Below are 27686 nucleotides of genomic sequence, written 5' to 3'. Positions count from 1 at the left end.
GAGTTCAAAGGATAGAAAGCAGTAAGCCTGGGATGAGGCTCCTAGTGGAGAGTGATGCTTAGGAAATGTCACCGTATAAATATGTTTTCCTTAGTCTGTGCTTATATCACAGCTAATAGGGCTATGAATGACTCAAGTTAACCACATATGTCCATGCATAAAAAGCTAAGTAAGTGTTAGAGACTGTAAGACACAAAATATGGATGATGTAAATTTTTATTCTAGTTTAATAGTTAGTTTTAGAAAATGTTTATTTGAGTAGCAGAGAGACAGAGACTAGCAGACAAAGAACTCACACTTGTTGGCTCCTTCTTCAAATGCCTGCAGTGGCTGGGGCTGGACAGGCTGACACCAGGAGCTGGGAACACAATCCAGATGTCCCACAAGGGTGGCAGGGAGCCGATACCTGGAGCTATTCCCTGCCTCCTCCCAGGGTCCGCACTAGCAGGAAGCTGAAATTGGTAATGAAACGGACTCAAGCAGTGCTTCAATACTTCTTAACCTCCAGGCCAGATGGCTGCTTCTAACTTACTAATTATATGCAAGTACCTACTCTGTGCCAGACATCATTCTAGATATTGGTGGTAGAGTAAGAGATAAAATTAAAATGCTTTCTTTCCTTAAGCTTATCTTTTACTTGGAGTTTAACTGTCAGTAAACAATTCAAAACCGAGTTTATCAGATGGTGGTAAATGCCAAAGAGAAAAATAAATCAGGGAAGTGGACTAGAAACTTCAGGGAAGCAAAAGATTATGACTGCAACAGAGGTCGAGGGGAGGTATCACATAAGTGAATTTGAGCAAAGATTTGAAAGAAATGTGGGAGTTAGGAACCAGTTTTGTGGAATAGCAAGGTAAGCTGCCACCTGTGAAGCCAGCATCCCGTATGAGCACCAGTTTGGGTCCTGTCTGTCTTGTTTTGCTCCAGCTCCATGTCAATGCACCCAGGAAGACAGCTTGGGCCCCTGCTACCCATGTAGGAGACCTCAATGGGGTTCCAGCCTCTTAGCTTCCACTCTTGGCTGAATCCTAGCCGTTGTTGCCTCTTGGAAGGAGTCTTTCTTTGTCTCTCTGTAACTCTGACTTTCAAGTAAATAAATAAACCTTAAAAAGAAATGAGAGCTATTCAAGATCTAGAGTGGGGGAGGATGGGGACAGGTTGGTGGCAGGCACATTTCAGACAGATGGCAAAGCACATGTAAAGTGCCTGAGATGGAAGCCTGCTACACATCCTGTAGACCAGCAAGGAAGGGAGAGGAAAGTGGCAGGAGATAAGGTCAGAGAGGGGCATCCCTTTACCATGTAGAGTTAATCAAATAACCCATGGCATATTACATTGGTCATCATGGAACACCATGAATCATAATTTAGAATTAAAGTGCATGAATGTCAGGCACCATAAAGCATGACAAGCTCCAAACCTCGCTGGTAATACCCCAATAGCGAAGTGTCCTTTCCTTTCTGACAACTGTGAGAATGCCAGTTGGCTGCATGTGTGCATATGCAGGAGGGACTTTGCAGCATTGCCAAACATTGCCTGGCAGCCAGACTTCTTAGTAGAAAACCGAATTAGAGTCTTCTGTGAATTCCAGTTAAAAGCTAATTTTAGTTTATGACTAACAAATTTTAGTACCCTTTTATAACTCAGTTGGTTAACATGAAAGAAAAATCAAAGTCAGGAATTTTGCGTCAGTTGCCTATAACAACAACAAAGCAAAGATTTACATTGTGGATCATTTTATAGTCTCTCAAGAGGCCCCTCTGGTACAATCTAAATATTGTTCTAAGTGAAGGGTGACTTATATTCAGGGCAGGGGACACGCTTGGGTGCAAGGTGAAAACAAAGTTCAATGTAATTCAGAGATTCTGAATGTGGCATCGGGCCTGGGAGCCACAGAAGATAGCATAAAACATGAGCAGAATGTGGGGAAGCTGACTTGCTTTGTTTTTAAAGAGTTATTTCAAAGAGTTATTTATTTTTATTTGAGAAGCAAAATTACACAGAGAAGGCAAAATAGAAAGAGAAGGTCTTCAATCTTTTGAGTCACTCAAAAAATAGCTGCAATGGCCAGAGCTGAGCTGGTCTGAAACTGGGAGCCAAGAGCTTCTTCTGGGCCTTCCATGTGGGTTCAGGGTCCCAAGGACTTAAGCCATCGTCTGCTGCTTTCCTAGGCCAATAAGCATGGAGTTGGAACAGAAGCGAAATAGCCAGGACATCAACCAGTGCTCATATGGCATGCCAGCACCACAGGGTCGAGGATAAGCCTGTTGAGCCATGACACTGGCCAGTTGACATGCTTTTATATTCCCAAATAAGAGAACCTTGCTTTTGTGACCTTTTACCTCAGTGTCATCCTTATGATCTTTCATCACTTTACCTCTTAAATATCTCTCAAATTAATTTTTCTTTCTTATTCACTGCTGCCTCCCTAGCACAGCTTATAATCATCTCTCACCTAGAATGCTGTGGAAGTCCTGTAACAGGAATTCCCTTCACCTATTCTTGCCTTTTCCAATCCATTCTGTACAGTGCAGCATCACTGATCTTTTTAAACTCTTGATCTGATTAGGCCATCTTCCATTCAGAGCCTTTTTATGGCTTCATTGTTCTTAAGATAGAAACTAGCTTTTTTTTTTTTTTTTTTTTTATAACTCTGCAGGTTGTGGGCTAAGATCTGCCTTGGTCTCAAAAACTTGCATTACCGTCCCCCTCTTGCTGTGGTTTTCTTCTGTGTGCTGTTTCCTCTTTCTGGGACACCCTCTGCATTCTCTTTCATACATACTCTCGCTGCTAACATTTCAGCCACAGCATTAGTCCCCACAAGCTGTTCCAATGCCTCCTGTCCTGTTACTGAACTTAGTGTTAAAGTTCCTCTGTTATACAGTCTCATTGCTCTGTGTTCCTTTCTTCCATAGCAAGCATCAGTCTCATTTGTGATTATTCATTTATGTGTGTGAATATTTTAAATTTGTTATTCTTAGCTTTAAGAATTTAATTTTTAAGATCATTTACATAGTTGGGAGGGATGCATGTGCACGTGGGCCTCTGATTGGAGTGGGGAGGGTAGAAGTATGGAAGCACATGGGTGGGACAAATGTTTCAGTTCTTTTCTTTTTTTTAATATCCTGGTCTGCTATGGAGAGTTATTCTCAGTTTTAGTTTATATGAAAGTAGATGTCACATTTTTCATGATACATATTTTTTAAAGGTTTGTTTATTTATTTTTGAAGGTCAAAGTTCCAGAGAGAAAGGGCGGGGGTAGGGATAGAGAAAGAGAGAGAGACAGAGAGAGAGAGAGAGAGAGAGAGAGAGAGAGAGAGAAAGAGAGAAAGAAGCTTCCATTTACTGGTTCACTTTCCAGATGTTGACAACAGCCAATGCTGAGCCAAGCTAAAGCCAGGAGCCAGGAGTTTCATCTGAGTCACCCATGGCGCCCAAACACTTGAGCCATCTCCAGCTGCTTTTCCCATGCCATTAGCAGGGAACTAGATTGGAAATGAAGCAGCCTGGTCTTGAACTGGCATTCACGTGGGATGCCTGCGTGACAGGTCCCAACTTAACCCACCGCACTTCAGTGCCGATATTTACCACATGTAAATATTTGATGATTATTATTAATCATGGTAGTTTATCATATTAGTTTATGAGCCCCATAGTCTTAACTTCAAACACGGTAACTACGATGTTAGAAGCAGTCAATGAATGATTGTTGAATAAATGATAGAATGTGGTAGGGAAACTAGCAAAAGTTAATCCTATGAAAGCATGTGGGATCAGGGAAGGGGATGCTAGCACTTTATTTCAGGAGAATCAGGGACAATTTCTGGGAGGAACATAAGCATTTGAGGTTTGGACAAAGGAAGAATCCAAAATGGAGAATAAGAAACAGTAAGATATCATTAGGGAATGTAGAAAGATATATTTCAGGGATAAAAACAAAACAAAACAAAAAACTAGACTGACTTGAGCTAAGAGAGCAGTTAAGACTATATTGGCAAGAATTTTTTTTTTAAGTGAAAGGAAAACTTGACTGTATTATTAAATGCCAAAGGGAAAGAAGTCTGAATGGAGAGAGAAGATGAAGATTAAGGAAAGATTCAATAGTGATTACAGTCAAGTCTCTGAGGAGGTGGGTTGGATAAGCTGCGGACAGAAGGAGAAATACTTTGTAACACAGAAGGAAAAGTATAGATGCAGATGATGATAACTGTGAGGTTTAGTGGCTGGAAGTTGAGAGCGTTTTTCTCTTCTCTTCCCCTAATAGTGTTATGGAATTCCTTCTGGAAGTGATAACTAGAAAACAAATTTTGCCAATGGCTGTTCCATTTTGTTATGATTACAGTCATGCTATTTTCAGAGTTATGGTCTGAGGTTTGTCATGCACAATTATCAGATTATGAAACAGCTGTGAGCATTTGAAGCCAGAATTTGCTCTCCTCCCCTGTGTACTATGGAGCCCCGCACATTGTTAGAGCATGGTACATGCCAGGTACTTGAAAAATCATGGCAGAGGGCTCTTGTGCTTATCACTGGGCTTTGCAGCCTGCAAGCTGATGCTGAAGAGTGATGTTGATTCTCTGGCTCCAGCTGTGAGCAAGCCACATGAAATTGTTTCCTGCCAGTTAGGAATTTCTGTGGAGTGTTCAGTCTTCCCAGCCAGCGAGCACTGACAGAGCTGCGTGTTAAGAAGCAAGCGGTGGACACAGCTGTTGATCAAGCTTTAGTGTTTTCTGCTATGAGTGCCACAGCACTTTGTCCTACTCACGGAGTGTCTGGATTCTGGGTTGTACTGTGGGCTATGTCCTCCTTCTATCTCACCCCCTGTATTTGAGAACCCTGCCTGTGGGAATCAACTCAATGTTGCTTTTTATTTAGCTGTCTTCCTAGAGATTGACACGTAATAGTTGTTAAATCAATACTGGGTAGGTGAACAGTGACTAAACGAATTGGTTGAATGCTGGAAGGTATGTGCTTTAGTACTGACCTCTGGGCCAGCAGAAAACCAGCTTGTGCTCCCGCCCTAGTCCAAGCAGGTTCTCTCTGTTAATTAGGTAGGGGCCCTATCCTTGGTGTTAACCTTGCTTTCTAATTTTATCTTTTTTCTTCACACACCCATTTTCACTTAATTTTTCAATGTGTCATGTATTCAGCTTCAAAGCTTGTTTAGGGACAAACTGGATAAAACAGTTTGCCGGTCCTTAGATGGACACCTGTCTTCTGTCCTTTGTCAATGGTTTTATTCCTTCTGCCTGGAATACCCAAGTCTTGTCTTCCTGCCCTTTATGGGACTGGCATATATGAGGCACATATATGTTACCTTTTGTAAAAAAAAAATTATTTATTTGTTTATTTATTTATTTATTTATTTATTTATTTGAAACGGGGAGAGAGAGAGATCCATCTACCCACCTTCACTCCCCAAACGGTCACAACAACCAGGGCTGGACCAGGCTGAAGTCAGGAGCCAGAATTTCCATCCAGGTCTTTCACACAGATGGTAGGAACTCAGGTACTTGAGCCATTAGCCTCAACTTTCCAGGTTCATTAACAGGGATCTAGATCAGAAACAGAGTAGTCAGAACTGAAACCAGCACTTCAGCATGAAATGCCAGCATTGCAAGTGGCAGCTTAACTTGCTGCACCACAGTAACCACTCCTAGAACACATAGATTTTAAGCTGCAAAACAAAACAAAACAAAACAAAAAAAAAAAAAATAGAGGTTCACTTAAATTGCTTCAAATAAAGGAGACTGGGAGAAGGAGAAAGGTGTATATGTCGGTGAAGGCAGGGAGGGGAGTTGTAGGTGGTGTTGGAACTCTTGAGGTAGCCTAGAATTGAAATTGTAAAGCTATTGGTTCCGATGCTGATGTTGGGATCAGCTAATTTCTCCTTTATTTCTCATGAATTCTGCACCTCTCTTAGCAATTATGTTTCGCCCACTATTCTCATTTCCTTGCCAACCAGTTTTCCTAATGACTTTAGTGTGTTTCTAGCACACCATAGCTACTCTGACCTCTCACCCCCTCCACAAGCGTTTCTTTTTTTTTTTTTTTTTAAGATTTTTTATTATTATTGGAAAGCCGGATATACAGAGAGGAGGAGAGACAGAGAGGAAGATCTTCCATCCGATGTTTCACTCCCCAAGTGAGCCGCAACGGCCGGTGCGCGCCAATCCGATGCCGGGAACCAGGAACCTCTTCCAGGTCTCCCACGTGGGTGCAGGGTCCCAATGCATTGGGCCGTCCTCAACTGCTTTCCCAGGCCACAAGCAGGGAGCTGGATGGGAAGTGGAGCTGCGGGGATTAGAATCGGCGCCCATATGGGATCCCGGGGCTTTCAAGGCAAGGACTTTAGCCACTAGGCCACGTCGCTGGGCCCAAGCATTTCCATCAGTGTTTCCATTTAGCTACTGGTGTACTTTGTTGCCCTAATCCAAACTTTCATAGAGGGAGTCTGATTGCCAGTAGCACATATGTTTGTGGTAGGCTAGGTCAGTGAGAGACAAGATCCTATGGCTCTCCCAGCAGCCGAAGGTGAGCAGAGCAATGTCTCCAAAGAGGAGATACTCTTTTTCCTTGTCTCCTCCAGGGCGTGATATTACTTGCTTTACTCTGAAGTAACTTCCACATTCATTCTGGTAAATCTCTTTCTCATGATTGTACAGAAAAGGGGCCTCAGATTTCTTCCAGTCCAATGCTTTCATTCAGAACTAATATTTACATTACAAAAGTTTCTGTCTTTTTTTTCTTTACAAAAGCCTTTATTGTAAGATTTTTAAAATAGCATGTTTCTGCAATGAATTTTAAAATACAGTATACTTTGCATACAAGTCTTAAAGACATTGATGTAGGGGCCATACATTCTGGCCATGAAGGGAGATAGTTAATATTGGACTTGCCCTCTAACTGTGAAAAACTGCAAACCTGGATAAAATAGATGAGCCAATTGGTTTAGGTATCAGTCAGTAGACAGCACAGGTCAGTGATTCCTATAGGAAGGAAAACACCCAACATAAGCCGTGTATTTACGCTCTCTGTCTGCTTGGGGGAAATTTCATTTTTCTTTATTTGATAAGTAGAGAAATAAAGAAAGATCTTTCATCTACTGGTCTATTCTTCAAATGCCTGCAGTAGCTCAGCCTAGGCCAGGCCAAAGCCAGGAAACAGAACCCAATCCAAGTGTCCCACTTGAATGATGTGGCTCCATTTGTACCTGCACCTTCCACCTCTCTTATTTGTGTGAGCAGGAGACCTCCAGGATGGGATGCAGACATTTCCAAGTAGCATCTTAACTGCTGTGCCAAATGTCTATCTCCCAGGATGGCTTGGGAAAATCGGAAAGGATAATAGTAACAGTAAGATAACCTAGATATTAAATTTATCAGCTGTTATAAATATATTTATGAATTTAAAGAACATATTTTGATGGACAGATGGGGAGTCTAGGCAAAAAATGGAAACAATAGAAAAATACAATATCAGAAATGAAGAGGTCATTGGATGGGTCTAACTGCTGAATGTAAAGATGGATCCATAGAAATGATTCAATCTGAATAAGAGAAACAAGTTTTTTTTTAAATAAGAGAAGCACAGTTATCTGTTGAAATATATCATCCATATGTTTGGAAGATATATATAGTTGGAATATCAGAAGGAAAAGGGAAAAGAAAAATGTTTGAAGAAATAATGATTCCAATTTTCCCAAACTTGATGGAAAGCATGTAGGATAATTAGAAGATCAGTGATTTTCAAACACAATAAATATAAATAAAATCAAATCTGGTCCTCTAGTAATCAAACTATAGAAGGCCAAAAATATGAGAGAAAAAGATCTTATAGAGAAAAGTAACACCTTGCATATAGAGGAACAGTGGTTTGAATTATGGTTGACTTACCATAAATGACAACAGACCAAAAGAAAATTAAATGGCGTATTTAAATCACCAAAAAAAATCGCATGTTAAGCTGCTACCTATAATGCTGGCATCCCATATAGGTACCGGATTGAGTCCTGGCTGTTCCAGTTCTGATCCAGCTCCCTGCTTGTTGCGTAAGAAAAGCAGTGGATGATTGCCCAAGTACATAGGCCCTTACCATCTATGTGGGAGTTTTGGAAGAAGGTCCTTGCTCCTGGCTTCAGCAGAGCCCGGCCCTGGCTGTTACAGCTATTTAAGGAGTGAACCAGCAGATGGAAGCACTCTATCTCTAAACTCTGCCAAAAAACACATAAATCTTTTTTAAAAGGAGAGTGAAATAAATATGTTTTCAGAAAACTAGTGTGCGGACAATCACGGTCATATCTTCACTGTAGGGAATACTGAGGGAAGTTCTTCAGTTTCAGAGAAAATTATATCTGGTAGAAATTTTATCTATGGGAAAGACCAAAAAATATTAGTAATGCAATAATTGGGCAAAGACAAAAGACTAATTTTTTTTCTTCTAAAACAGTATCGTTATCAAATGGAGGTTACAATGAATATAGAAATAAAATATTTGACAACAATAAAACAAAGGACGAGATAGTGTTGGCAAATGAAATTATGATGCTATAAGGTAATTACAGCCAAAGCAAAACAGAAAGTTATTACATTGTAAAATATGAAGTGGTAGAACAGTGGATACATATGGTAAACAAGAGATCAAACACACACTCATGTGTGTGCTACAGAAAAGCACAGCAAACAAATAGAGAAAATAAAATGAAATATGAAAAAAAATCACTTTACCCAGAATAGAGGAACAAAAGCAGAGGGGAGAAAAATAGAAAACAAAGAGCAATATGATAAACACAACAATATCAATATCTCCACAAGAGGCAGAGTTTATCAGGCTGAAGCAAGCTCCAACTAGATGTTGCCTATATTAGATACAGTTTAGAGATGCAGAAACATTTAAAATGAGAGAATGGAAAAACTGTACCATGTAAGAAATAAGCATATGAAATCTAGGTGGCTGCCGTTGTTAGACGAAGTAATCTTTAAGGCCTTATTATTTCATAGAAAAATGGTGGCCATTTATAATGACAAAAAGTAAGTTCAAGAGGGAGACACAAGGTTACAAAGTCTATGGATCTATTAATAAACTTTCAGGTCTCTGAGTCAACTGGCAGAACTTAAAGGGAAATAGAGGTTCTACAGTGACAGTGATTTTTTTTTTTAAAGACTTATTTTATTTTTATTGGAAAGTAAGATATACAGAAAGAAGGAGAGACAGAGAGGAAGATCCTCCATCTGCTGATTCACTCAACTGACTAATCCTCCATCTCCAAGTGCCAGGATTCCATATGGGCGGCCGTTCATGTCCCGGCAGCTCCACTTCCCATCCAGCTCCCTGCTTGTGGCCTGGGAAAGCAGTCGAGGACGGCCCAAAACTTACGTAGGCCCTGCACCTACGTGGGAGACCTGGAAGAAGTTCCAGGTTCCCGGCTTCGGATTGGCACAGCACCGGCCATTGCGCTCACTTAGGGAGTGAATCATTGGATGGAAGAGCTTCCTCTCTGTCTCTCCTCCTCTCTGTATATCTGACTTTGTAATAAAAATAAATAAAATCTTAAAAATAAATAAATAAATCTTTTTTTAATTAAAGAACTTACTTCTAACATCATTGGTTAAAAATATCACAGAGGAAATTAGAAAATATTTTAATTTGAATTGTGATGAAAATGTGTGTATCACAAATTATAGAGGTGCTGCCAATGATATGCTTAAGCATTGGCTTTAGATGCTTGTTAGAAATGAAGAAAACTTGTGGTGGGGCAGCCACTATTGTGGCATAGTGAGAGCCAGGAGCTTCATCCAGGTCTCCCATGTAGGTAGCAGGGGCCCAAAACGCTTGGATCATTTTCTGCTGCTCTCCAAGGCGCATTTGCAGAGGCTGGATTAGAAGTGGAGCAGGCAGGACTTGAATTAGTGCCCATCCAGCATTGCAGGCTAATACTTAACCATCTGTGCCACAACACTGGCCTCATAAGTTTGTTCTTGAAGCATGATGAAATTGATAAAATCTAGGCTTATCAAAATAAGAGAAAAAACCCCAGTAACAAAAATAAAAACTGAGATGTTGTTATAGGATAGTACTATTTCTATAGGATAGAAATAGTACTAAGGTAGTTTACTTTTTTTTAATACCAGGGATATATTATAAACAACCTTATTCCAAGAAATTTGTCAACTTAGATGCAATACTTTTCTCAAAAAAAACTTTTATCTTAACTGACACAGGAAAAAGTAAAAAATATCCCATACCTACTAAACAACTTTATGATTAAAAACATTCCCACATGGGCCTGGTGCGATGACTCACTGGCTAAATCCTTGCCTTGTGTATGCAAAGATCCCATATGGGCACGGATTTGTGTCCTGGCTGTTCCACTTCCCATCCAGCTCCCTGCTGGTGGCCTGGCAAAGCCATAGAGGATGGCCCAAAGCCTTGGGACCCTGCATCTGCATGGGAGTTCCAGAAGCTTCTGGCTCCTGATTTCTGATCAGCTCAGCTCTGGCCATTGTGGCCATTTGAGGAATGAAGGTCTTTCTAGAATTTCCTTCTCTATATAAATTTGCCTTTCCAAAATAAATAAATAAATAAATAAATAAATAAATAAATAAATAAATAAATCTTAAGGGTGTCTCTCCCTGTCTCCTTTCAAGAGGCACCCCACTCCCAGCTCTCTCTTGTGAGGTGCTTTCCTCTTGCCTCTTCTTTCTAGATTCATCTGATCACTTTGTAAATAAAACTTCTCTGTCTTCAATGGGTTCCTTGTTATTACTATGTTAAGCTAAGGAAAGAACCCACCGAGCTTCTCTGGCAGCATAGTTTCCCTAGAGCTCAATGTGGAACATGGGGCAGTGTGTGAAAAGACTTAGACTGGAGCAACAGCCAACTCAACTGAGAGACTTCACAAGATCCCTGCTTGTAGCCTGGGAGGGCAGTAGAGGATTGCCCAAGGCCTTGGGACCCTGCACCCATGTGGGAGACCAGGAAGAAGCTCCTGGCTCCTGGCTTTAGATTGGCTCAGCTCCGGCCATTACATGCGTTTGGGAAATGAATGATCAGACAGAAGATCTGTGTCTCTCCTTCTCTCTGTAATTCTGACTTTCTAATAAAAATAAATAAATCTTTAAAAAAAATTTGCACACCCACACAACATAAATAAATCTTAAAAATTTTCTGCAAAGAATCCCCAGAAGAAATAATTTTACTAATGAGTTGTATCAAATGTGCAAGGACTAAATGATACCAATATTGCAATTTTCAGGAAATAGAGATAATAGAATGATTTTCAACTCATCTTATGTTAGCATAACCCTGATACAAAAATCAAAGCTAGTATACATAAAGAAAATGACAGACTGATATCCTTCATAGAAACAAATGCAAAACATCATTAAATAAAATATAAAATATGTTCCAGTGCCATATAAAAAAGAATAATGTATCAGAACAAAGGAGTTTATCTCAAGAACACCTAGGTAGCTCAACATTAAGAAATGACTTGAAGTTCAACATCTCTCAAAATCATTGTTACAAGGGTCAAATGAGATAATGTACTCAAAAAAATAATGTAACCTGAAAGATGATATGCAACTAGAAAACACTTTATTGTCATCCCTCTGCTGTGACACCCTGAAGAGCTATAGGCTACTTTCTGATAGGGACTTTCTTGGACTTGGGCAACACATTTTCAATTATTTCTTATATTACCTCAGAATAGAATGCACTTGTCTTGCATGACAGCCCATGTGGAATAATGAAATAGTGACTGCCACAACTCCTACATTGCCTTGGTACTTTAGGCTGATTGTGTACTGAGTTCTGAATTAGTGCTCTTCATGCATTGCTTCTTTTATCCTCAAAGTAATTCTACTTTACAGATAAGAGAGTGAGGGTTTGAGACCAGATACCTTGGCCAAGTGCTCACAAAAACTTTATAACAGAGCCCATAGATTAGCCAGGGCTTACTCTAGGGGACTCCAGTTCTTAAAACCTATGCTGTCTTGCTTCCCACAGCCTTATCTGGGAAGGGCTCCCTAAAGTTGGCTCTGCCTTCTTGGATTTCCAGGTAGGCATGGGGCTGATCTTGTATCTCCTTTTCCTACATTAAGAGTATTGTGCTAACATTGCAGCAACAAGGGAAACCTTTAATTTTTGATTTTTAAAAAGATTGCTTATTGGAAAAACAGAGTTATAGAGAGACATAAAGAGAGAGAGAGATCTTTCATCTGTTGGCTCACTCTCCAAATGGTTGCAAGGGACAGAGCTGAATCAGGCCAAAGTCAGGAGCCAGGAGCTTTTCCAGGACTCTCACGTGGATTTAGGGGCCCAAGTACTTGGGTCACCTTCTGCTGCTTTTCCAGGCATAATAGCAGGGAGCTAGATTGTAAGTGGAGCAGCCTGGTTTTGAACTGGTAGAACCGCAAGTGGCAGCTTTGCCAGCTATAACATAGTGTTGGGTTCTATTTGTTGATTTTTAAGTTCTTGATGAGTACTCTAAATTATAAAAGTAATGTGCATCCACATTAAACATACTAAAAACATTGCAATGAGCATAACTCCCTATCTCCACAATTCCCTGGTACACTGCTTGTATAAAGCCACCATTAACAGATTCTATGTATTCTTCAATTAATAGTTTACGTCCATGCAAATACACTTGCATGCATTTTCTTAAACTAGGCAATGGATCATCTACTCCTATAAATTGCCTTTTTTACTTAACAGTATAGCTTGGAGAGCCTTCAATAACATGTACAAAGGATTTACTTCATTCTTTCTATTTTTGTTGTTTTTTTCCAATACTATACTGTTTTATAAATTTACTTTTTGACAATAATTGTATATATTTAAAATGTGCAACATGTTGAAATATGTATACATTGTGGAGTGCTAAATTGAGTTAATTAACACATACATTACTTCGCATATTTATCCTTTTTTGAGATGAGAACACTTAAAATCTATTCTGAGCAATTTTTAAAGAAAGCAATACATTGTGACTAACCATTGTCACTGCATTACACAAGACATTGTTTTTAATGCGTGCATAATATCCCACTGAATTACTATAATATTTTCCTTGTGTAACTAGGCTTCTATTGATGAATGTTTAATTTTTTTACAGTTAAAAACTACTACAAGACCCAACATGATAACCAGGTGCCTAAAATCCTTGCTTTGTGTGCGCCAGGATCCCACATGGGCACTGATTCGTATCCCAGCCGCTCTACTTCCTTTCTAGCTCCCTGCTTATGGCCTGGAAAGAGTAGAGGATGGCCCAAAGCCTTGGGACCCTGCACCTGCATGGGAGACCTAGAAACAGCTCCTGGCTCTTGGCTCCTGGTTTCTGATCGGCTCAGCTCTGGCCGTTGCGGCCACTTGGGAAGTGAACCAGTGTACAGAAGATCTTTCTCTCTGTATCTCCTTCTCTCTGTAAATCTGACTTTCCAATTTAAAAAATGCATTCTAAAAAAGGGGGAAAAAACATTACGGAAGCAGGCATTGCGGTTCAAGCAGGTTTAGCCACTGTTTGGGACATTACACATCCCACACCAGAGTGTCCAGTCGGAGTCCCAGTATTCTGCTTCCAGTCTGCTTCGTGCTAATGCATCTGGGAAGGCAGCAAACGGCCCTAGTACTGAGGTTCTTAACACCCGTGAGGGTGACCTTCATGGATTGCTAGGCTTCTGGCGTCTGTCTGACCCAGCCCTGATTCAATGGGCATTTGGGAAGTGAACCAACCAATGGAAAATCTCTCTCTTCTCTCTTTCTTCCTTTCAATAAATAAATCTTTTTATTATTATTATTAAGACATTTTCCCCACAGTCAGCATTGTGGCATAGTGGGTTAAGTGACCATATACCATATCAGAAAAGCAGTCTGAGTCTTGATTGCTCTACTTCTGATCCAACTTAATGCTAACATAGGAAGGCAGAAGAAAATGGCCCAAGTACCTGGGGCTCCTCCACCCATGTGGGAGATGCAAATCGAGTCCCGGACTCCTGGCTTTGGCCTGGATCAGCCCCGGTCGTTGTAGCTGTTGTTTGTTTGTTTGAAGATTTATTTATTTTTATTGGAAAGGCAGATATACAGAGGAGGAGAGACAGAGAGGAAGATCTGTCCAATGAGTCACTCCCCAAGTGACCACAACGGCCAATAAATAAATCTTTTTTTTTTTTTTTTTAAGTTATAAGTAGGGCCCAGTGCAGTAGCCTAGAGTCTAAAGTCCTTGCCTTGAACGTGCCAGGATCCCATATGGGCGCCAGTTCTAATCCCAGCAGCCCCACTTCCCATCCAGCTCCTTGCTTGTGGCCTGGGAAAGCAGTCGAGGACGGCCCAATGCCTGGGATCCTGCATCTGCGTGGGAGACCCGGAAGAGGTTCTGGACTCCTGGCTTCAGATCGGCGCAGCTCCCAACCATTGCAGCCACTTAGGGAGTGAATCAGCAAATGGAAGATCTCTCTGTCTCTCATTCTCTCTGTATATGTGACTTTCCAATAAAAAAATTTTAAAATGTTATAAGTAATGCTGCAGTTTTGTATATATATCTCAGGCAAATGTGTTTCTCTAGGAAAAATTCAAGAACAAAGAGATGCCACATTGAGGAGTATATACAATTTACATCTCAGTGTACATTGTCAAAATACTCTGCAAAAAAAGAAGTTGCATCCCTTGGCACTCCCACAACAATGTATGACAGTGCCTGTTACCCTTAAGATTTTGAGATGACTTTACCATACTCACATATTATGTTCCTTCTGTGTGCTTTAGGCGCTGTCCTAGGTTCATGGATTTAAGTGCATTCAGTGGAGCCAGAGGAAGATGTGTGGGTGAATTGCTGGTCCTATGGGACCTAGAGCTCCTCTTTTAGAAATAGAAACTGCAAGCTGGTGAGGGATTGTGTTTCAGTTAGGCTTAATGGAAACCTGTTAGTGAGTTTTAAAATAAGGACCAAGACTACTGAGTTGGTAAACAAAGTCTCTTGGGCCGCAGAAAGGGGGATGAAATGTTTGTAGATTTTGTGCTTTGAAGAACCCCCATTTCTAGGAAGTCACATTTCTACACGGAATGCTTTAGGGAAGCAAGTCATCTCTAGGGCAGGTGTTTCTTGACAGCAAAGAGTCACATAGTCTCTGTGTGGCTGAGGGCACAACAGGACATATCAAAGGGAATGCAGTGCTGCCAACCATCAATCACTGGGCATGAATTCTGGCCCAAAGCCCTGGCACCCATATGGGATCCTGGGGTGTGCAAGGCAAGGATTTAGCTACTGACCCATTGCACTGGGCCCGAGATTTTTTTTTAAGATTTTTAAAAAAATTCTTTTATTGGAAAGTCAGATACACAGAGAGCAGGAGAGACAGAGAGGAAGATCCTTCTTCTGTTGATTCTCTCCCTATGCGGCTACAATGGCTGGAACTGAGCCAATCTGAAGCCAGGAGCCTGGAGCTTCTTCTGGTCTCCCACATGGGTACAAGGCCCCAAGGCTTTGGGCCATCCTCTACCACTTTCCCAGGCCACAAGGAGGGAGCTGGATGGGAACTGAAGCTGCTGGAATTAGAACCGGCAGCCATATGGAATCCTGGCACATGTGAGGCGAGTACTTCAGCCACTGTCTTTTAAAGATAAGAACACTGAGCCCGTGTTGTGGCACAGTAAGTGAAATCACCACTTGGGACACTGGCATCCTGTACAGAAGTGCTTGTTTTGAGTCCTGGCTGCCCGGCTTCTGATTCAGCTCTCTGCCGATGCACCTGGGAAAACAGCAGGAGATGGCTCAAGTACTTGGACCCTGGCCACCCATGTGGGAGCCAACATTGTAGGCGGCAGCTCTACTTGTTAAGTCAAAATGCTGGCCCCCACAAACTCGTTTTTAAAAAGTATTGCATCTGGGCCTGGCGCTTTGGCTTAGCGGACAAAGTCCTCGCCTTGAACGTGCCAGGATCCCTTATGGGTGCTGATTCTATTCCCGGTGGCTCCACTTCCCATCCAGCTCCCTGCACCCGTGTGGGAGACCTGGAGGAGGTTCCTGGCTCCAGTTTCGGATTGGCACTGCACCAGCCGTTGCGCTCACTTGGGGAGTGAATCATCGGACAGAAGATCTTCCTCTCTGTCTCTCTTCCTCTCTGTATATCTGACTTTGCAATAAAAATAAATAAATCTTTAAAAAAATATATTGCATCTTCAGGATAGGGAACAACTTAAGAATGTCTCATCTTCCTAAATATTTATTCCTAAAATATGCTCCGTGGACAAATAGATCCCTTACATAGTTTAGTGGATCATAAATCAAAATAAATCTAAGTGTTACCATGTTGCCCAGTAGAAGGCAGTCATCATCTCTTTACACTGACCAAGGAATTTTTGCTTTAGAGCAACTTGCTATTGATTGTATTATTTGATCTGAACAAATCTCAGTATCTTTCTCTTTGTAATATGGTCAGTTGCACCTGCTTTGCAGGGAGACTGTGCAGAGTGGGGATGTTGACTATGTAATGCCTATGTATGTAATGTAATGCCTATGCAATGACTACATAGTGCTTAGCCACTAGTGAGTGCTCACTAGCCACAAGGAATGGTGATGGTGGCCAGCTGGTCTCTGCCTATTCTCTGTCTCTTCTGTAAATGGTGCCAGACTAACAGACTTGAAGCATCTGCTCTTTGGATACCACTGTTATACAGACATAAGTTTCTTGTCAACCAGCTCACTCTCTGTTCGATCCTCCCTTTCCAGAGTTATTTGGAATCCACTCTCTGCCCTTTGACTTCTTCAAGTGTCCAGGACAGCTTGCGAATGGTTGCCCTTATAGAAAGGGAGAGTTCTGAAGGTGGGGCTAAGCCAGAAAGGAGGATCATCCCTTATAAAAATTATCCAGGGAGCTGGCATTGATGCCGGTTCAAATCCTGGCTGCTCTACTTCCAGTCCTGCTCCCTGCTGATACACTTGGGAAAGAAGCAGATGATGCACTAAGAACGAATAAAGCAACTCCCTCTCTTGGGATGCACACACAAAAATGTGTGGCAATGAATACAGGAAAATGTTGTGTTGTATAGGAGTTCATACTGGAAAATCAGTTACCCGAGTAATCACCGTGGCAGTCCTTTTTGGTATCCCCTTGCTGCCTCACGCCTTCATAGGCATTTTCCCTTGGCTAAATGGTGTGACCTATTCAAGAAAAGAGAATCTTAGGTCAACAGCATAACAATGGTGAGTCTCCCTTGCTGGCATTACCTAACCACCTCCCATGTGCACTGCAGTTCTGTGTTACTTGATAACACCATCCCCTCCTGTAGACCAAAACCCAGACACAGCATAGTGTTTCCAGATATAGTTATTCATTCAGGCCACAACAGCCAGTGCACATGCTGATGATGGAAGGGGAAAAGGGAACCTTGATCAAAGAGAAGAAATACATCACAGAGGGTTCTAGGAGAAAGGTGGTAATACGACAGGAGGAGCTAAAGGACTAGCAGAGGCTGGTTTGGTAGAGTTCTGTTGGGCGGAGATACCTGTGACAAGGAAGGGGAAATTGAAAGAAGGCATTCCTGGAAGGAGGAATCGGAAAAGCAAAATTGGAAAGATGGCAAGGCACAGCATGGGCTCAGGGACTAGTAGTCCAGTGCATCACAGCTCAGAGTCCTAACACATGAGAGGTAGGAGCACAAGCAGGGATGGAAACTTACAGCCATGTAATGGAGGGCCAGGGATGTGAGTTTGGGCCTTCTTCTTCTGTGGTTTGGTGGCTTCTGAGAGGAACAATCTAAAGCTTTTCAGGAATTCAGGCTTGTCTATCTCGGGCTTCTCCTTCTGCAAGACCAAGGGCCCAAAGTGGCAGCCTGACATTCAATCTCCTTTGCCATGGTTGGGAAGTCAGGGCTGTGGCTGATTTCATTGGCCTGTTTTGCATTTATTATAGTGTGGCTTTTATAGTGTGTTAATTGAAATATTTCCAACTGCCAAAAACAATTACACTCAAATTGCCTTGTCAGTTCTTTTATTGCCAGATAAATGTTTTACAGACATATTTACAGGGGGCAGGAGTAACTGGATCTCATTTTCTATTTAAGGCTGGTGGTTTGGGTTGTGATTGGCTCTCCCAGGGCTCTGTTGTGGCCCGGAAAGCTGTTGGACTTTGTGATGCTTCCAACCCGTTACCTTAGGGAGCAGAGGCTCTTCAAAGGAAAGTGCTTTCTGGGCTCATGTGGCTCAGCCTCAGAGAAGGGTTCCCATCAGCGGAAACCTTGGCAACCTGGCAGAAACCCGACTCCTGCTGCCTGGCCTGCCTGCAACAATCCCAACCCACAAGACTTTCTTTTCTCTTTTCCCCTGCAATCCCCTTCCTCCCTTCTGCCATTTCTAATCTTTCCTGTCATCTAAGAGCTGGTCTTGTCTAACCCCTCCATTTTGCTTATGGGAGACAGAGTCTTATCCCAGGATGACGCAGGTGGTCGGTGAGAGACCAACAAGCAGAAGTCTCTTTCTAATGCACCATGTGGCCTCTACCTTCCCTTTGGCTCCTCCTCGGCTGCCTCAGCCCCTCGCTTGGGGGGTCTAGGCCTGCTTCTTCCAAGAGCCCCTCTCTCATACCATCAGCCCATGCTGATCTTCCTAACTCCATCAGCAACACCTGTTGTTCTGTACATCCACAGTGGGAGTTTTGTGTGTTTGATGACTCTGCTGTCTTAGTGACCAGTTTCTTTCAGTCAAGTTGCATGCTTTTTTCTCCTTCAGAAAACATTTTCTTCGTGCTAACAAAGCATGCCTTTCGTTCTTTGACACCTGGCTGCTTTTGGCTGCCTTTCCCATGTGCCCCCAAGCTGAATAAGTGTCCCCATGTACCCCTGAGCACCCTGCACACAAATCTCTTTACTTGCACAGTAGACTTTGGAAGGAATATATGCTGAGTGAGTGATGAGTGCTGGTCACACATCTGTCCTCCACAGACTCCAAGCAAACTAGGGAGGACCACACCTTTCTTTGTCTTTGTCCCACTGATGCATGGATGCTCCACAAATGCCTGTCAAATTGACTTGAGCATGCTGCTCTTGGGAATACAAAATTTGAGCATGTCAGAATGGTCAGGTCAACATAACCAATTCTGTGCTTTTTATTGACATCGAAACTGGCGCCCAGAGACTACAAAACACTTTTCCTAGGGTCATGAGGACTAAAAGGCCTTGATAGTATTCGCTCATTTATTCAGTAAGTATTTTTGAACACCTACTATGTTCTGGAATTCCAGTGTGGAGAATGTCTGACCTCAGGCTGTAAAAAGCCGGTGAAATCATTTGACTTGGCTTTGCCAAGGCAACTACAGGTGGAACTCAAAATTCAACACATCTACTACATGCTGATTGTTAAATTGATAATTGCATATGGCCCGTGAATGATGTTATAAATATCCAAATGACCCTTGGCAGAGAAAGAGGTTCCTCACACCTGTCTAAGGATGCAATAATGTACAAAGAAAATGAAGTACCTGCAACTAAGAAGCTTATATTAATCCCAAACACCTGTGCATGCATGTAGTCTGAATTTGAGAGCCCACTATGGCCTAGTGCAGAGTTGTGGAGTTAAGAAACGCTCTCAAAATATTTACTGTTCTGATTGCAAATGAGACACTCCCAGTGCTCAGTTACGTGGTTGCTGCTCTTAGGTTAGTCCCTCTGATGCGGAAACGGGGTTACCTCAGACACAGGAACCCCTGGACCATGCTAAGGAGCCCATATTGCCACTCAGAGTGTTTCTGAGACTTGGGAAAAAGCCATCTTCTTGTCTGCAAGGTCCCCTGGGTGGAAACCACTCCCGCCCCCCATCATGCAGTACACGCCGATCCTCACGTCAGTTTGCATAGGCCTCACTTTGTGTATCTTTCTCTTTCAGAGCATCACCGTGGGCAGAGGAGCCAGGAAGAGAGTAAGTGCCAAGACCACCATATTCTCTTAGCAGGACGTGAATAGACCTTTTTTTTGTTTTCTGTTGAAAATGTGACCTACATATTTTTAGAAAAATCAAGCAAGTGCAAAGAAAAACATTAAAATTACCCTTAAACCTACTGCCTCTTAATTAAGATGTTATATATTCTGTATAATAATTGCATGTGTTTATTTTAAAATGGAATCAAATAGTTATATGCTGTTTTATAGCCTGTTTTTCACATAAAATATTAGAGTGTCTTTCATTGCTAATTCATACGCTTTTATAGCATCATTTGAAATTACGACCTAATATATTACCATATGTTCCTTAAGGCCATACCATAATTTGTTCACACATATAACACTGTTGAATATTTAGATATTTCCTCTTTTTCATTATTATGGTCAATCCTCTAACAAGCTTTCATACGCTTAAAAGTTTGGGCACATTTTGGTTATTTCTTTAATATAAATTCCTGTGCATAGAAACTTGAACTAGACACTATAAACAATTACTAGGCTCTGACAAATATTTCCAAATTGCTGTTTGGCAAGTTATACTCATTTATGAGTCTTCATTTTGCCAAAGCCTCACCATTACTGTGTGCTAACTCTTTGGATTGGTTGTTTTCTAGTTTTGTACTGAAAAAAATAATAATACTCTTAATTTTACAGAGTTTTGATTGCTAATGATGATAAACATTTTTTAAATGCCGTAGGCCACTTTGACAAGGTATTTATATATATCAGGAAAAGATAAAACTTGTAACTTGTATCCTCACTTTTTTTTTTTTTTTTGCTCCATAGACATAATGAGAACGTGAAGCTTAAAATAACCAAGTACAGAGAAGGTTACCTTGAGAATAACCTTAAAGTGATAGATAAAATATATATTTTGCAAGTTAAAAGATTAAATAGTGTTGACGTAGTTTAAGGAACAGCTTGGCATCATTTCCTGATGTCTATGCAACTTTGCGTTGAGACCTGCCTTTGGCAGCTAGCCGGTCCTGGACCTTGACTTCTGTGCTTCACAGAAGTAAGTAGAAAGGACCAGTTCTTCTGGCCTCACTCCTGGGTCCAAAGGCCCAGCACAGTGTTGCAACTAAGTCTGGGCCCCCAGAAGTCCAGAGATGGCTGCAGGCTTCCAGCTGTGAGAGCTACGGCCTGAGCAGCTGCTTTGGACTCCTGCACTTGCAGTCTGTTGTACTTTCTGTATCCATGTACAGAGGTGGAGCTTGGCTTGGGGGAGGATCCTAATGAAGGGAATTTCTGTTAGCACTGCTTACTTTTACAAGTAGATCAGGCACCCTGTCCCTCATGTGAGTTTTCTGTTCAGGATGAAGATTCAGGAACCGAAGTAGCAGAAGGGCAAGATGACTGGAACCAGTCCAAGGCCACAGTTAGGCCCCCTGACCGGCTGGAGTTGACTGATGCGGTGAGCGAGCAGCTCCATCCTTGTTCCTTCTAGAGCCTGTGGCTTCACTGATGCGCTCTTACGTAACACGTAACACATATTAAGAGCTGCCCAGGACCTGGGTGTGATAGGCCTTGGTGCAGAGGGAGTTGAGAGGGGTTGTCCGCCTATACTTCATGGGGATTCATGTATAACCCTCTTGTTACCTATGTCCCTCAGGAGCTAAAGGAGGAGTTCACCCGGATCTTGACAGCCAATAACCCACATGCACCCCAGAACATTGTCAGGTACAACTTCAAAGTAAGTGTTCTTGGGCAGAGCCCTGAGTATCTCTTGGAGCACCAGTGACTCGCTACATTGGGAAAATCTCTCAGCTATTCTAGAGATTACTTTCGAATTGATGTCCTTGGCCAAAATCCAGTTCTTTTTTTTTTTTTCAAAGATTTTTGAAACTTCCTTGCCTCTATTGAAGCCTTATTAATTACAGTGTCTTAGCGGGTTTGAAAAGCCACCCTTCCCAAGAATCTTGGAATGAATTGTGTGAAAAAAAAAAAACTTCAGAAAGTTCACAGAGAAACTTTAAAAATATTTATTTATTTATATTGGAAAGACAGATTTACAGTGAGAAGGAGAGACCAAGAGAGATCTTTCAAGTGCTGGTTCACTCCCTAAGTGGCCACAATGGCCGGATTGAGCTGAGCTGAAGCCAGGAGCTAGGAGCCAGGAGTTTCTTCTGGGTCTCCCATGTGAGTGCAAGGTCCCAAGGTTTTGGGCCATCCTCCACTGCTTTCTCAGGCTACAAGCAGGGAGCTGTAAGGGAAGCGGAGCAGCCGGGATCAAACTGGTGCTCATATGGAAATTAGGGCTAGAAGGAAAAGGATTAGCCAAGTGAGCCTTTGCACTAGCTTCCATAGAGAATTTTTAAGTGTAATATCCCTCAGTTCCATATTCTGTAAACTTTTTTTTTGGAAATTTTTTGACATACTCTCATAGAACATAAACAAACACAAACTGTTGAGTCTTTGCCTCTCACAAGATACTTAGGTAGAATACAAAACTTTGTTTAGACAAGAAGAGTTGGTCTGCTGCCTGGCATGCCTGACTGGGAGAAAGTTCTTATGTCAATGTTTCTTTTATTTTAAGGTTTTATTTATCTATTTATTAGAGAGAGTGACTGAGAAAGGGAGACACACACACACACTCAGAATCTTCCATCTACTTGTTCACTCTTGACATGGCTGTAGCAGCCAGCGCTGGACCAGATCAAAGCTGGAGACCAGGAATCTGGGTCTCCCATGTGGCTGACAAAGACCCAAATACGTGAAACACCACCTGTTCCCTACAAGGGTGTGCTTTGGTAGGAAGCTAGATCAGAAGCAGATCAGCCAGGACTCAGATAAGTGCTCCAGTATGTCGGGGTGCCAGTGTCACATGCAGTAGCTTAACCTGATGCACTACAACACTGGCCTTTTTCAGTGTCTTGATATTACAGCCAGGCAGGTAGGGAACCCACAGGGCTTTCCTTTAGGACACATGTGAAGTCCCACTTGGTAAACATGTATGTGACGTATTTTTATGTGGGACAACACTGTTAAGTCATAGCAAGGTCAATTCCTGAGGGTAGGAGCTTCTGAACACATTTTGACTTAAAGTAGGGGTGATCTTTTATTTCATTAGGTGTGCTTGTATTTCATTAGTTTGAGACCCAATTGTTTTATGTTTCCTGTGTACCAGTGTCAGACACTATGTGAGATCTTTCACTCAGGACTTCACCATTAATACTCATCTTTCTTCTATACAGAAACTTATCTTCATTTGATGGAAAGAAAGGTTAAGTTAAAAACAAACTGAAAAGTCACACAGCCTGAATTCAAAGCAAGGTTTCAAGTAATTTGATATTTCAACATTATATCACTTCTTTAAAAATGTTTGAATACATGTGTTATGGAAGCCCACAGCATAAATTTTAAAACATCTGGAAAACGGGCCTGGCGCGATAGTGTAGTGGTTAAAGTCCTAACCTTTAAAGCGCTGGGGTCCCATATGGGTGCCGGTTCTGATCCCGGAAGGCCCGTATCCCATCCAGCTCCCTGCCTGTGGCCTGGGAAAGCAGTCTAAGATGGCCTTGGGACTCTGCACCTGCATAGGAGACCCAGAAGAAGCTCCTGGTTCCTAGCTTCGAATCAGCTCAGCTCCTGCTATTGCAGCCACTTAGGGAATGAAGCAGCAGATAGAAAATCCTTCTCTCTGTATCTCCTTCTGTCTGTAAATTTGACTTTCAAAAAAAAAAAAAAAAAAAGAAAGAAATATTTTTTTATTAAGTCACAGGGAAGTTTCCCTTTTTTCTTTTTGAAGATTTATTTTTATTGGAAAGGCAGATTTATAAAGAGGAGAGACAGAGAGAAAGATCTTACATCCACTGGTTCACTCCCCAAGTGGCCACAATGGCCAGAGCTGAGCCAATCGAAGCCAGGAGCTTCTGAGTCTCTCATGTATGGAAGAAACAAACCGGCTCCCATATGGGATCCTGGTGCCTGCAAGACAAGGATTTAGTCACTGAGCCATTGTGCCGGGCCCTGAAGTTGTTCTTTTACCCTCTCTGATGATGCTGGAGTGCAGCTTCTGTCCTTCTGAAACCTGAGAATCTCTCAGACAGAGCTCCTGTCCCAGAGGCAGACCATTGGCCCAGGCTTGGTGCTGCTTTGCATTTTAGCGCAATCTTCTCACCCATCCTCTGAGTCAAATGGCCTTGGCTGTATAGCCACAAGCACCCAGGAATACTTACCTTCCTCAAGCTTCAAAGCGCCTCCCAGGCCCATCTGGCATTCTCCTCTAGAGCTTATTACCATCTATTGTTCCTGAGCGATCCTCCAAAGTGCCACTTTGCAGGCAGTGCCATGGCATAGAAGGCTAAGCCTCCACCTGCATTACTAGCATCATACATGGGCACCATTTCCTGTCCCAGCTGCTCCACTTCTGATTGATTCAGCTCCCTACTTATTGCCTGGAAAAGCAGCTTATGATAGTACAAATCCTTGGACCCCTGCACCCACGTACGATATCCTGAAGAAGCTCTTGGTTCTCAGCTTCTGATCGGTTCAGCTCCCGCCATTGCAGCTATTTGGGGAATGAACCAGCAGATGGAAGATCTCTATCTGTTTCTCCTTTTCTATATATAACTCTACCTTTCAAATAATAAATAAATGAACCTTACAAAAAAACCAGCCACTTGGCTTTGATGTGCTGGAGTGGGGAAGCAGCTGGTTCTGGTCTGAGCATGCCTCCCCTCCTTTCACCAAAGCCATGGGGTCTGAATTCTATTCTCAAACTCAAGATCAAGGTTCCAGTGAACTGCCTGGGAGAGGATGAAGGCGAAATCTCAAATGGCAACTCCAGAGAATTCATTCTGTGAAACTACCATCATTATAACAGTTGCAATTTTTATCAGGTCCTGATAGTGAGCACCTGTGTGCATCAACTACTGTGTTACTAGGTTGTTTTTCATATGTTCAATATTTACAACTATCTTGAAAGCTAGATGTGATTATCTTTCCTTAGTTGATGAAGAAATTAGAGTGGCAAAGCCCAGCATACAGGTAATGAGGAGAAAAATAATCATTCACCCCCCAGTTCTGTGTGCCTCCACCAAAGACCATGCTGCTGATCCCTGCAGCGTCCCTTGTCCTCATCCAGCGGAGGTGGCGAGAGGAAGGATTTTGTGGTGATGTGGACTATGTGAGAGTCATCCCTCCAGCCCACCTCTACTGGAAGCTCACTCCGGTGTGCTATCCAAGTTTAACTGCCCTCTATATGACTTGAAAAGCTTTAGGTAGAACTGTTTGAAACCCAGGAAGGAACCACTGATTTCAAAGTCAGTTTTAGTTTTTGCCAGGATACTGATCTACAAGGAAGCAGCCTAGAGGAACCTGATGATGGTGCTGTGAAAGCCAGGGTAGTGTCAGGTTTTTGCTCAGGACCTGAATGATACTTGTCACATTATTCAGATATTGTTCGTTGAAGAATGAATGACCAAAGCTACCTGGGCGTTGAACCCAGTCTGGCTTCTCATTTGCTGCATGACCTGGCCTAGTGCCAACCCAGAAACTTATCAGAATCTCTGTGGTTTCTTTTCTGGGACAGGAGACCTGGGGATTGGTTGTCTCTGAGAGTCTAGGCAGCTCTGGCTTCTACTGAGGACAGACGAGAGAGGGCCAGCCCCACCCCAGGTGTGTTGGATGAGTGTGTCTGACTAGCCTAACATCTGTGCCAAGGGAGGTAAATGGTGTCCCTTGGCACGGATGTAGGCGACAAGGTAATCGATACATCTGGAACTGCTCCAGGTTGGAAGGGGGAGGAATTGAGAACTAAATCTTTCATAGGAACTTTTAAAAATATTTGGATTCTTTGATTCTCTCTAAGTTGAAATGCTATGAGGGACCAGGGTCATGTCACCATGGATAAAGCCACTGCTTAGGAGGTCAGTGTCCCATATCCAAGTGCTGGTTTGAGTCCCAGCTTTTCTGTCCACTTTGCTGTTGATGAGGTTAGAATGACCACAGATAATGGCTCAAGTACCTGGGTCCCTGCCATCTGTGGGAGATCAAGGTGGGGTTCCTGACTTCAGGCTTCAGCCTGGCCTAGACCTGCATGTTTTGCCCCTTTGAAGAGTGAACCAATGAATACAATATTTCTCTCTCTCTCTCTGTATCTGTCTTTCAAATAAAATAATCTTTAACACAAATGTAAGACAAACTGAAAAGGAGTGAAAATTTCAGTTCAGCTGAGGATTTGGCCCATTCTAATTTTTTTAAAGATTTATTTATTTTTCTTGGAAAGGTAGATTTACATAGAGAAGGAAAGACAGAGATTTACATCCACTGGTTTACTCCCCAGGTGGCTTCAACAGCCAGTGCCAATTCGAAGCTAGGAGCCAGGAGCTCCTTCTGGGCCTCTCACATGGGTTCAGAGTCCAAGGCTTTGGGTCATCTTCTACTGCTTTCCCAGGCCACGGACAGGGAGCTGGATGGGAAGTGGAGCAGCTGGAAAACAAACTGGCTCCCATATGGGACCTCGGCAAGGATTAAGCTGCTGGGCTGATGCAATGGACCCTATATTTCCTTTTTTACACTGGGATGAACAGTCAGTCGCTGGCAGAAGAAAAGCAAACTGCATTCAGATTCTAGAGTATGGTCTGACTCCAACACTTCTCCCACCCCTCCTTTTTTAGGAAGGCACATATAAACTTATTGGCTTTGTGAATCAACTGGCGATCCACTTCAGCCAGGTTGGGAACCTGATTCCCAAGGACTCAGATGAAGGACGGCGACAGAACTACCGCGCTGAGCGGGCAGCAGGTAGGATGTGGGTCAGCCTGCAGCATCAGCCCAAAGCCTGGGTTTTTTCTCTGTTCACTAGAAGGAGTAGCCCCCTAAACCAGAACTCTTCAGAGTTTCCACTTGTTCAAAGTCCTTTGGCTTATCTGGGAGCCAACCCATAATACTCTGCCTAAGAAGAACCCCACCAGCAGCATACACACACACACACACACACACACACACACACACACACACACACACACCCCAGGACAAGCAGGGTCCGAAAAGCAGGAACCAAAAAAGCCCTTGCTGCTGTGGCTTGGGAAAGACAGCCTGGACCTTGAGCTCATTGACAATATCCTACCAAGGGTCTGTGGAATCTGCCAGAGTGACACTCTCAGAGACGGAAAACCTTGAAGAAGATGAAGAACCCAAAGAGGCCGAGGCTGAAGCTGGAAGTCAAACAGATATGGCTGCAACTGAGGTATAGGATGCCTTTATTCTCCATCCTTCCCTCTTCTGGCTCTAGCCATGGGTGGAGGCTTCAGAGTGACTCAAGGTGAGATGGAGGAGGCTCATGGCAAGAAGTTAGAGGCCGCTGGTGCCAAGACATCTGGCAGCATCACTGGCTTCCCCCTTTACCTTGTCCCAGGATTTGACTCCCTGTCTACCCCTGGTCAGTCCCAATTCCCCACCACCTCCTTCTCACAGCTGAGTTCTCATTCTCTATTTTTTTATTATTATTATTCACAGGCACTTGAAAACGTGACTGAAGAATTGGTAACTACTAAGCAGCCCAAGGAGCGAAAACTCACTAACCAATTCAACTTCAGTGAGAGGGCCTCACAGACCTTCAACAACCCTCTCCGGGTAGGGCAGCTCCTTGCACCTCCTCTCTCCAATCTCTTCACTTCTTAGCCCTCTTTCTGGCAGGAGTGTCAGGGAAGATGTCACAGCTGTTCAAGGACATCTGGGAGCATGCATTCAGATTCCTATAAACCAACAAGGCAAGAATTCAGAGGTAGTGACCAGGAGGGTAGAGTCCC

At 42.6% G+C, this 27686-nt stretch overlaps 1 protein-coding gene across 1 annotated transcript in view; it reads left to right on the top strand.

The window, feature by feature from the left end:
- Window positions 1–27686, top strand: part of DNAI1 (dynein axonemal intermediate chain 1) — a 61734-nt gene that overhangs the window by 3661 nt on the left and 30387 nt on the right. Inside the window, exons 2-7 of the mRNA XM_058672668.1 lie at window positions 19877–19909; window positions 21248–21346; window positions 21545–21625; window positions 26553–26679; window positions 27009–27124; window positions 27394–27510. Coding sequence (XP_058528651.1) covers window positions 19877–19909; window positions 21248–21346; window positions 21545–21625; window positions 26553–26679; window positions 27009–27124; window positions 27394–27510 — 573 coding nt within the window. The remainder of the gene's footprint in view (window positions 1–19876; window positions 19910–21247; window positions 21347–21544; window positions 21626–26552; window positions 26680–27008; window positions 27125–27393; window positions 27511–27686) is intronic.

This window comes from Ochotona princeps, chromosome 14 (genome assembly GCF_030435755.1).
Source record: "Ochotona princeps isolate mOchPri1 chromosome 14, mOchPri1.hap1, whole genome shotgun sequence".
Classification (NCBI taxonomy): domain Eukaryota; kingdom Metazoa; phylum Chordata; class Mammalia; order Lagomorpha; family Ochotonidae; genus Ochotona; species Ochotona princeps.
Note: the sequence above shows the minus strand (reverse complement) of the source record. Positions and strands in the feature narration are given on the sequence as shown.